This window comes from Ovis aries, chromosome 19 (genome assembly GCF_016772045.2).
Source record: "Ovis aries strain OAR_USU_Benz2616 breed Rambouillet chromosome 19, ARS-UI_Ramb_v3.0, whole genome shotgun sequence".
In the NCBI taxonomy this organism is placed as follows: Eukaryota; Metazoa; Chordata; class Mammalia; order Artiodactyla; family Bovidae; genus Ovis; species Ovis aries.
In genome coordinates, this window is record NC_056072.1 from 55,533,691 (window position 1) to 55,545,357 (window position 11,667).

Here is an 11,667-nt window from a genome sequence, read left to right on the forward strand (position 1 = left end):
GACGGGGCTGCGGCTGAGGTGGGAGGAGACTTGGGGGGGAACTTGGGAGCTGGGGGGCAGCCACGCTGAGCTGGCTGTGCGATCCACACGCAGCAAGAGAAAAGGATGCAGAGACGGGCCCAGAGCCAGGGGAGGAAGGGGGCCAGCCTTCCATCCAGCTCTCAGGCCCGGCCTGGCCCTTCCTTCCCAAGCCTGGCTGCACCCACGGCTCCAGGAGACGCCCGGGGCCTCTCGCTATAACTTCCTTCCTTCCTGCAGCGCCGGTGAGTGTTCCCTACCTGGTAGCTCCCCCTGACTCCCCCCAGCTGATACATGACCAGTCTGGCTTACTTGATTACCTGGCTCCTCCAGACTCGAACTGTGTGCATGCCCGCATGTTGCTTGACCAGCTTCTAACACACTACCCACACAAAGCAGCTGCCTATACCCAGTTTTGTTAAAAAAAGAAGAAAAAAAGGGCGGGGAAACAAATAGGGTCGTGATTTGGGGCTTTAAGGCAGGAAGCGCAACTGTTCATCAGCCTTCCTGGGAGCAACAGTGAAACTTCACCCAACACCTGAGGGCACCTACGAGCAGGGGGCACAGACTGGGTCAGAAGCAGGCCTGGGCAGGGGCTGCGGTAGCAGCCTGGAGGCTGAGCTCGGCTCCGGCACCTCCCCGTGCTCGCATCCGCGTCCACGAGTCTCGAGCAAACCCTGACTGAGGATCTGCTGGGCCCCAGGCCCCGGAGGTTCAGAGAGAGGAACCACGGGTTCACGCCGTGCTTCTGAACCGCACAGTTAATGCCTCCCTTTATCAGCTCTTTCCCCAGGAGCCCGTTTTCTAAGTCTCTTCCTACCAAACAGGCCGTGTTTATTGACAACTTACTTCCCTTATTTTCCTTTATATATGTATATATCAAAAACAGTCCCTGTCTGCCAATCACAGGGTTCTGACCAGCCTTCCTAGGGCCCCAGCCCCAAGCAGAGCAGTCTGGCACTGAACTCCAGCCATGCAGCCTCTAAGGGGTTCGCTTCAGAGTCCCCCTGGGATCATCACACTGATCCCGAAAGGGCTGCCAAGGAAGAGGGCGAGAAACACAGCAAGTCCAGGCCATTCCCTCCTCGTGCGGAGCAGCAGCCCCCAAACACTGCTGCTTCTCTGAGGCCGCTCATCCCACGGAGCGGGGCACACACGGAGTCACCCACGCAGCTGGTGCCCCCGGCACAGCCCGGGGATGGGGTCCCACCCTTCCGACAGAGGCATACCTGCTGCCGCTCCACCGGGGCCAGGGTGGGCGAGAGGCCGGCCGGCCTGCCGGCGTCCAGGCTGTTCTTGGTCAGTGCGAGGGGCTGCTCCATGCTCAGGCTGGGCAGGGACGCGTACAGGGGGCCACCGTGTAGGCTCATGGTGGGGGCCACAGCCCGCTCGATGGGGCTGCGGCTCCGCTCGCGGGGGTCTTTCCGGCAGTCCCCGTTGGCCGTCTTGTTCCTGAAAAGAGAGCAGCGCGCGCTCAGATGAGAACGCCTGACAGCTTCTGGGTGGGGAAGGGGCCTTCGGCCAGGGTCAGGCTCACACCAGTCATTCTAGCTTTCTCTGCCGTGGGGAGGGACCACACCATCATCACCCCACCTCAGGGCGCCTCCAACAGCCCGCAGGGAGCCAGGGGCCTGCACACTAGCCCAGGTGGGCACTGGGGAGCGGTGCCCTCAAAGGGTCTGGGGTCTGCTCCGTGGCACCAGCAGGAAGGGATGGGCCCCCCACCTCAGCAGCCTGGATGCAGCTTCTCTGACACACCCCACCCACACGGAGCCAGAGACCTCACCCCAAGCCGAAGGACAAAGGCGGTTGGGGTGCTGCAACAACCCAGCATCTCCCACACGCCAGGTCCCGACCTGAGCCGGGGACACCGTGAACCTCCCAGGTGGGGGATCGAGACCCCATGTGGTCTCGTCACTGGATGCCTCATGGTGCGGTGCTCAGGTGAGGATCCCCGACTCCCGCGGGAGGGCCTCGCCAGGGCTCATCTGAGGTGGGGTCACCCGTGGCGTCCCCAGGAAGCTGAGGCCACGACAGGCGCCCATGAGGGCTCCCAAGGGCCGGCCCACCACAGCCCTGATCCCCCCATCCGTTGGCCCTTCCTTGGCTCCGTCACGCCGCCCACGCTGGGACCGTCCACACCCCTGGGCCAACGACACCCCCCAACCGCTGAACCTGGCTCTGGCCCTGGACCCCGCCAGAGTGCCCCGTACAGGCTCGCGAGACAGCCGCCCTCTCCTCACCCCACTAGTGAGCCTGCGTTCCTGTGTCCCTGGAGCCCCCCAGGGCATCTGAGAGCCCACTCGGCCCGGCACCCTCGTGCCCAGCGCCCCGCCCATGACCACTGAGAAACTGTGGGTGAGGGCGAGGCCCCGGGGCCTGAGCAGCCGTCCCGCAGATGCAATCTGTGCCCATCGGGATGGCACTGGGGCTCGGGGGAGGGGGGGCGGTGATGCAGGAGACCAGCCAGGTTCTGCCAGCACGTCCCCGGAGCCGGTGTCCTCAGCCGCCGTGTGGGCGTGGGGGCCGCCTGGGAGGGTCTCGAACGGGGACCGAAGGCTACACATGTACGGAATCGTGCAGGCGGAACCAACCACCCGAAGCTCAGCTCATCAGCTGCAGCGCAGCCCGACCGCACGCGGCACACCGGTCAACTCGTGGGTGTCCCCACCCGCGCCCCCCATCCTCCGGTGGACTCTACAGAGTGACTCAGACACAATTAGAGGACGAACTTCCAGCCCATGAAGACGATCACAGGCAAGTGAGACAGTCCAGACGAGGTGCTCCGCGCATGCCCCACAGACCCCAGCAACATCCAGAGAATTATGAGACCAGAAAGAGAAAAGGAGAAAAAAGCCCTTAATTCTGAAACCAGCCTGTCCGTGACGTATCGTCTTCCTGTGAAGATTCAGAGGACATTACTGGCCTTTATGCAGAAGGCTCCACAGTCGTAACCGCGAACGCCGACATTCAGATAGAAGGACACAGCAGGGACATCAGCCCTCCGACCCAAGGTGAGCGGGCTTTTCCTGAACAGGGTGTTTTTCCCTTAATGTAGCTCATTTAAGAGTCCGCCTGCCAATGCAGGAGACACGAGTTCGATCCCTGCATCATGAAGATTCCCTTGGAGAAGGAAATGGCAACCCGCTCCAGTATTCTTGCCTGGAGAATCCCATGGACAGAGGAGCCTGGCGGGCTACAGTCCACGGGGTCGCACAGAGCCGGACACGACCGACTGACTGACACTTTCCCTCTGGTGTTTGATGTTCTACATAAACTGCCTCCCTGACAGAATCTCCCCGAAAAATGAGGTTTCTAGACGTCATATCACGAACCGTTGAGAGGCTGCAGGCTGGTCACGTCACTGGGACAAGCCCCCGTGCAGTTCAGGCTCCATGCCAGTCCACCAATGCTAACCGAGCCCTCATCTCGTGACGGTTACGGGAGGAACACAGCCCTGCGCAGGGGCTCACAATCCGGGCACCGGAGGGTCTGCCCCGCGTCACCCCGGGTGGAAGAGGAGTGAACACGGCAAACGGGCCCCTGCAGGCAGGACGCAGCGGGCATCGAGGGCCCCAAGAGACACCAAAAGCACCCAGAAACCGTCTGAAGAAGTCGCTGGTTAATTTTAGTAAATTACACATTACTCACACTTCCAAGCTCCTTTTCCCAGTTCCCAGAGCTTGGACACAGACGTCCTTTTCCTTCCCCCAGTGAATCACCCCCGGGCTCCGCCACTTCCCGGGCGTCACGTGCTCCCGGACCCAAAACCACACACTTCCTGCCTGTGACCCGCGGCGCCTCCGCCCTCCTTAGGGACATGTCTTGCTCCTCAAGGGGCCCAGAGGCCTCCCAGGTGGTGGGGGCCGGGGACCGCCCGAGAACACAAGGCTCAGGGTCCCGGGCCCCACCCCCCCAGGGGCCCATCCTCACCCTGGGGAGGGCGCTGCCACAGGGAAGATGGCAAGGGGCTCACGAGTAGGGAGAGGACACCGTCCTCCAGGACAGGGCGTCCGGGCCTGTGTCCCACGAGCTGCTGCCCTGCCCTCCGCGTCCCCGGGGGAAGGCACACTCGGCCCCAGGCAGGGGACCGTGCAGGACGCCCTCCGCACGCACCCTCATGAACGTGGGGCTCCCTGCCCTTCACCAGCGGGGCCCAGAGCTGCAGCAAACCCCTGGGAAGGTTTGTCTGCCCGCTCTCAGCAGAGGCTCCGAGTTCTTAGGCTGGGGAGGGAAGTGGAATGAAGCAGTTTAGTGCTTTCAAGGAATGTTCTGGGGCCCTGGGGTCCCCAGGCGGCAGCTCCTGGACCCAGTTCAGTGCCTCCGTGTCCCCCACCCCATCCTGGGCTCCCATAATTCAGGAACACCCCTGAGCTGGCGGGGTGGCCACGTGATGCAGAACACTCCCCTAGCTGGCTGACGTGCTGGTTTAGGACAGGGATCAGGCCGGCAGCAGGTGCCAGCGTCTCAGAGAAGAAGCCCGAGGCAGAGCCGATGAACACTCAGCCCGAGAGGCTGAGAGATGGAGGCAGGGCGGCAACCGGGCACTCGGCAGGCCCCGGGCAGCCCCCGCCTCCCCCTGTCTCCATCCTCAGCTCTGGGAGGCCGCCCAACCCCCAAACCACGGGGCTGGAGGACACAGCGGGGACGTGTGCATGCGCGAGGGGTCACAGCACCAGGGGACACGGCAGCCTCCCCAGCGGGACCGGAGCTCCCACCCTCCACGCCCTGCCCGCTCCCCGGAGCTGAGCACAGCGCAGAGCTTCAAACAGCCATTCACTGACTAAGTGAACTGTTAAAGGACAGGTACCGTGTGACGTTATCATGAGAGTTGGACTGTGAAGAAAGCTGAGCACCGAAGAACTGGTGCTTTTGAACTGTGATGTTGGAGAAGAACCTTGAGAGTCCCTTGGACTGCAACGAGATCCAACCACTCAATCCTAAACGAGATCAGTCTTGGGTGTTCATTGGAAGCACTGTTGCTGAAGCTGAAACTCCAATACTTTGGCCACCTCATGCGAAGAGCCGACTCACTGGAAAAGACCCTGGTGCTGGGAAAGACTGAAGGCAGGAGAAGTGGACGACAGAGGATGAGATGGTTGGATGGCATCACCAACTCAATGGACATGAGTGTGAGCAAGGTCTGGGATTTGGCGATGGACAGGGAGGCTGGTATACTGCAGTCCACAGGGTCGCAGAGTCAGACACGACTGAGCAACTGAACTGAACTGAATCATGTGTGATCCAGTTAACAGGGCCTGTGATGACTGAAAGGGAATTCAGGAAATTTCAGACGGAATGCCCAGCAGGAAAAGACTTTTTTTCTGAAAAAGCAGAATTTAAGGAGCATTTACACCCCAGGCACAAAGACCTGTGAAGCGCTTTCCCCCTTTCCCTCCCCCAGCCCTAGTTTTCCTCCCCCAGCCCAGCTCCTGCTTCTAAACGCCCCCAGGTCATCCAGACTCAGGTCACCCTCCTTCCTCCTCCTGAGGGGGGTGCAAGGGATGTCCTAGTCGGGTGTCGTCACCCCTCAGCACCAGTTTCAGACAGGAAGCAGGGAGGTGTGGGGGGAGACAGCCTGGCAGGGCACAGGGCTCAGAGGAAAGGCGTCAGCACTGCGAGGCTGGGAGGTGAGGCAGAGATGCCGTCCGGGTACTCGACGGTGAGCCGGGTGTCACGGGCCGGACACGGCTGAGAATAACTCACATTCAGAGCCCCGCTCCCCAGGACACAGAGGAACCCGGGACCCTGCTGCAGTGCCCAGCCCACCCGGCATCGGCAGGGCACAGGGGAGCCCACCCGCCCCTGCCTTTGACAGAGAAGACAGTGTCGTCTGTGACACCTGTCACCAGGGACACCCAACGGGGATGCAGAGCCAGGCCGCCAGGTGCCCATACGCTGCAGCCCCAAGAACAGGGCCGGCGCTCAGAGACCTGCCTCACTCGGGGAGTCAGGGCTCCCCGACCTCTGAGACCCACGACGCAGGACCACTTTCCTAACAGCTTGTGCTCAGCCGTGTCCAACTCTCTCGACCCCGTGGACTGCAGCCCGCCAGGCCCCTCCGTCCATGGGATTTCCCAGGCAAGCATACCGGAGTGGGTTGCCATTTCCTCTTCCAGGGGCTCTTCCCAACCCAGGAATCGAACCCGCGTCTCCTGCGATGGCAGGCAGGTTCCTTTTTAACCTCCTGGGAAGCCCTCCTAACAGCTCGACTCAGCGTAAATAAGGGACCAGTTTTCCTCGACTGGAACAGCCTGTGCACGTTTTCCATCATGAGGTGAGACAAGAGAGAAAAACCAAAGTTTTGGAAAAGAGGTCCACACCGAGAGCCTGACTGCCGAAGCTCCTCGCCCTACCCCACCGGGCCTGGCAGCCAGAGGGCGGCCCCGAGTGGACCAGCCAGGCCCTGCCTGCGGCCCGACCGCGTCACGTGGGCCCCATGTGTGCGTTCACTCATTTCAAATGAACGCAGGCGTTGCTGAGACCAATGAAACACAAATTAACTTAGCATTCCTGCTGCTACTAAATGTGTAAGTGATGTTTGTCATTAGGCATTTTCTCAATGAACAACACTTTAAAAAAAAGATACAAGCAACTCTCGTATTCTTGGCATCGGACAGAGTCCGGGCGCCCAAGGAGGGATGGAGGCGTCATGTCTCTCCTCCCGCCTGAGAGCCGCAGCGTCTGCAGCGCCCGCGGGGCTCGCCTCTCACGACCGCAACGCGCGCGGCCAGGCAAGGGACAGATTCAGGGCGACACGGGCTCCGCCCACGGAGGAGCCCAGAGCGGCTGCCTTTTCTCCCTTTGCTCTTCTGCCGGGGGCCAGCGGAGGCCACTCTCCAGTTGAGGCATCAGCGTGCGGGCTCCTCGGCGCGCTGGCGGCTCTCGTTGCAGACCACAGGCTCTAGGCACTGTGGCTTCAGCAGCGGCACGTGCAGTCTCCCAGCGGACCGGGGATCGAACCCGTGTCTCCCCACGCTGGCAGGTGGATTCCTAACCACTGGACCACCAGGGAAGTCTGAGGTAGCTCTTAAAATGGACAGTGTCTGCAGTGGCTCTGCTGGGGTCAAGCCAGCAGCTCCCGCACACCCTCAGGCTGATGCTGAGATTCCCCGGGGAAAGCCTTCCTCGGGCTAGAAACGTGGTACCCAGCACTCAGGCCACAGGACGACGGAAGCCACTGCCAGCCCGGGATTCTGGAGGGGAGACACGGCCCTTCCGGACACGCGGACCTCTGCATGCTGCCTGCTCAGACGCTCCCACAAGTCAGTACCAGCACCCAATACATAAGTGGACCGACCAAAAAGCAAACGGATTCTTAGGAACAGCCTGCACCAACTGGATTGAATGACACAGGAACCCGTGAAGCTCCAGGGCAGCGGCTGGCCCAGGGGTCACGGTGACGGAGAAGCGATCCCAGGCCCTGCCACCAGGAAGAGGGGGTCTGAAAACACCTTCAATGCCATCTCCACTCCCCTTCTGGGTGGGAGCTGGGCCCCTCTCTAATTCCATTCCAACTCTTTGGAAGGCTCACTCTCAGCCTTGACTCCACACTCGGGGACAAGTCGCTGGAAGACACTGCACAGTGTTGACGGTGAAAAGCCTGGATGCTTCGTCCTGGTCAGAGGAAGAGGGCTTCGTGGTGGGGGTGGCTGTGAACAACCGAGGGGAGAGGGGTGTGAACTGAAGCATACCTGTGTGACCCCTTGTGGCGACTTCTCAGACACCCCCAGGGCTGGGGGCTTATTTTACTCAGTTCACTTGACGGCTGCAGATCGCCAATGAAAGGCACCCCCTATAATGAACGGAATCTACATTACAGTATAATTCTCTGATTGACAGTCTGCTCTTTGGAAAAACCCAAGAAGTCTGTTTCTTCCTCCAGCCACCAGAAAACCACTTCTGCATCCACCCTGCCACACCCAGGATCCTCTTGAGCCAAAACGATCCCTGCAAACGGTCCTAACACCGTCAACACCATACCATCCCGTCGTCACCCACTTCTGTGTGCTCTCCAAATCAGCATCCGTCTCTAACTGTGGTACCCAGAACTTGACTCCCCATGGACCGGAGCCCACCAGGCTCCTCTGCCCAGGGGATTTATCCAGGCAAGAAAACTGGAGTGGGTTGCCATGCCCTCCTCCAGGGGATCCTCCCAAGGGATCAAACCTGGGTCTCCTGCACTGGCAGGCGGGTTCTTTACTGTCTGAGCCAGCAGGGAAGCCCTTTAAGTGTGGTACCCAGAACTAGATATAACACTCCGGAGGAAATGGAAAGAACAGACAACGCTCTTCAATGTGCACAGCTTATTTTGAACCAAAAAATCAAAAGAAAGTAAGAACCAAGGCCAACACAGAACTGAATCCTGACATCAGGAGAACTCCGAGACCTGCAGTCAACTGGAACTCCACCGGCAACAACAGGACCCAAGACGCAACGGTCCTCCTCCAGCAGCCTGGTCCCATAGCAACGTCGTCTCCTAAAATCCTTCCGCCCTCTTTTTTCCCTCTTTCACTCGGCTACATTGTGACGTACTGGCTACAGAGAGAGATTATAAATGAGTTCCTGCCCCACGCGCGCACGCCCGTCAAGGACGGACCCGCACGTTTTCCCCGGCGCTATCTGGTTTGCGGCAATTCTCTCCCCTTCACGACCCACACAGCTGTGCTCCTGCCCCTGAACGCAAGCGCGTGGCCAGCATCCAGCTCCCGTGCTGGCAGTGTGCGCGCGCGCATGCGCTCAGTCATGCCCGACTCTCTGTGACCCCGTGAACTGCAGCCCGCCAGGCTCCTCTGTCCACGTGGACTCTCCAGGCAAGAACACAGGAGCGGGCTGCCATCTCCTCCTCCAGGGGATCTTCTGACCCAGGGATTGAACCTCGAGCCTCTTGCATCTCCTGCACTGGCAGGCAGGTTCTTGACCAGCTGAGCCGCCGGGGGAGCCCTGATGTTCCGAACTATCCCGCGGACTTCTTTCTTTTATTTTTACTGCAGTACAGGTGACTCACGATGCGTTAGGTTCAGGTGCACAGCAGCATGATTCAGCTACATATACTCAGAGTCATTCTTTTTTAGATTCCTTTCTCACAGAGGTTATCACAGAATTCTGAGCAGAGTTCCCTGGGCCATACAGCAGGTCCTTGTTGGTTTACCGGTCTTATGCGGAGCAGTGGGTGTGTGTTCATCCCAAGCTCCCGATTCTTCCCTGCCTTGCCATGCCTCCCTTTTAGTAAGAATACATTTGTTTCCGATATCCATAAGTTTGTTTCCGTTTTGTAAATCAGCTCATTTGTATCAATCTTAAGAAAACGATTCCACACGAGGGGTGCCATGTTTCCATCTTTCTGTGACTTCACTTAGTATGATAAGGGCTAGACTCATGCATGTCGCTGCTCATGGCGTTCTTCTGTTCTTTATTTTATGGCTGAGTGGCATTCCATCGTCCACAGTACCGCATCCCCTTTGCCCGTTCACCTGTCGATGGACGTTTGGTTGCTCCAGCATTCTGCCCTTTGTAAACAGTGGTCCAGTGAACTCTGCGCTGCAAAGTTTCTTTCCGAACTCGGGTTTCTTGGGGACCTGTGTCCAGCAGCGGTGCTTCCGGATCACACGGTAGCTCTCTTTCTGGTTTCGTAACCAGCCTCCATCCTGTTCTCGGAGTGGCTCTTCCAACCTGCGTTTCCCCCAGTAATGGAGGAGGGAGCCCTTTTCTCCACGCCGTCTGCAGGACTTTTTCTTTGGAGATTTTTGATGATGGACCTTCTGACAGGCATCAAGGGGGCACCCTGGTGGAGTTCTGATTTGTGTTTCTCTGGTCAGTACATCTTTTTGTGTGCTTTCTGGCCGTCTGTGTGTCTTCTTTGGAGAAATGTCTATTCACATCTGCCCACTTTTTAAATTTGGGGGGGGGTGACATAGAACTACATGAGCTTTTCCTTATTTTGGAGCCATGGACTTCTTGATAGTAGAGGATAAGTTCTAATTCAACACATTCATTCAACACTAAACAAAATTTTAAAAGCCAGTTTTTCTTTCAAAACCACCCACCAACCCTGACTAACATCAGAAACTCTGCAAGGAAAAATAAATTACTGAATTAAATTATTACAAAACTTTACTAAAAATGTTTGAGAATTTAAGTATTGAGTATATAAAGTGATTAAATGTTCATTTAATAAAAGATCCTGAAGCATCTACCAAATATTCTTTAAAAGTTATTGTAATTATCAATTATGGAAGTATCATTATTAAAGGGCCTTTGGGACCCTCCATCTGACAGCAAATTATGTAGTGTATTAATTTCAGGCATTTAGTGAATTAATTCTCTCTGAGCAGCCATGTGGTCTTGGCTAAACTGTTTCTAAAAACCAGAGGAAAAGGATAGCTGAGCTATTTTTTTTCTTTACTTCACAGAATAAGAACATGATTAGAATTTCTTCAAGATTATTTCAAGGATTCCAGGACACTAAGAAAGGCTACTAATCAATGGATACCTGATAGGCAAATTACCAATCACCAATCTCCATTCTCTAAGCAAGTCCCCAAGGGATTTGCAAAAAACCGATGTGGATGGCTCACTTCACTTCCCAACTTATTAACATGCATTTCTTGCCAAATATTCTCATTTTCAAACTCTTCACAGAATCAGGACTGACTCTCCCTATAGTGTCTGCTTAGTCTTACTGTAACATCAGTAGCACCTGGCTATGAAAAACCAAATGTGTAATCCCAAACCTAGCACCCGGAAGAGGAACCCAGGAGAACCATGACTGTTCAGCCCTGAAAGGGCATCACGCCCCCGCCCCGAATCTTAACGATCCTAAAAATGTCTTCAGAGAACCCAGGAAGGCCATCACCCCTTTCCTTTTCACAAGCACCTCCCACGTCAAATGGGAATGGTGACTCCCAATCACCTTTTAAATTAAAGCCCCCGCCCAGGTCCTCACATGAGGACCACTCCCCACCATGAGGCCCCAGATGTCCTAGCCTGAGAGTTGACCATCTGCCCTCCGAGTTCTTAACACACTCTTCAACCCAGCTGAGCACGGAATGCAAAGGCTGAACACATAATAAATTCATTACTGTTTATTCACTTGAACCGAAGTTAATCATTAGTCTTTGGAAGGTTTTCTTTTAATCTTTTTTTTTTTAAATTGTGGCAAAATACACTATTTTAGTCAGTTAAAAATATGCAGTTCGGTGGCATTACATATATGCGCACTGGTTTTTTTGGTGCCTCGTCTTAATGGTGGCACTGCGGATCTGCAATCTTCACTGCAGCGCACAGGACTCCCTAAGCTGCAGCGTGCAAGCCCTCAGCCGCGGCGTGCAAGCCCTCAGCTGCGGCCTGCGGGATCTAGTTCCCTGAGCAGGGACGGAACCCAGAGCCCCTGCACAGGGAGCATGGAGTCTTAGCCACTGGACCACCAGGCAGTCCCCACCTGCACTGCTGTGTAACCATCCCCGTCATCCACATCCAGAAATTCCTCATCTTTCCAAAGTGAGACTCTGCACCTCTTAAATATGAACTCAGTCCTCTCTCCTCAGCCACCTGGCGATCACCCTTCTCCTTGCTGCTTCGATGAACATGAGCCCCCCACTGAAGAACATCAACACACTGTGTTTTGGTGACCGGTACATTTCACTTTGC

The 11,667-nt window shown here is 56.9% G+C and overlaps 1 protein-coding gene across 22 annotated transcripts in view; it reads right to left on the bottom strand.

Moving 5' to 3' along the window:
- Window positions 1-11,667, bottom strand: part of VGLL4 (vestigial like family member 4) — a 156,056-nt gene that overhangs the window by 4,513 nt on the left and 139,876 nt on the right. For all 22 annotated transcript variants that reach the window (XM_042236676.2, XM_027957772.3, XM_060402659.1 and 19 more), the window contains one exon: window positions 1,248-1,470. In XM_042236676.2, the coding sequence (XP_042092610.1) occupies window positions 1,248-1,470 (223 nt within the window). The remainder of the gene's footprint in view (window positions 1-1,247; window positions 1,471-11,667) is intronic.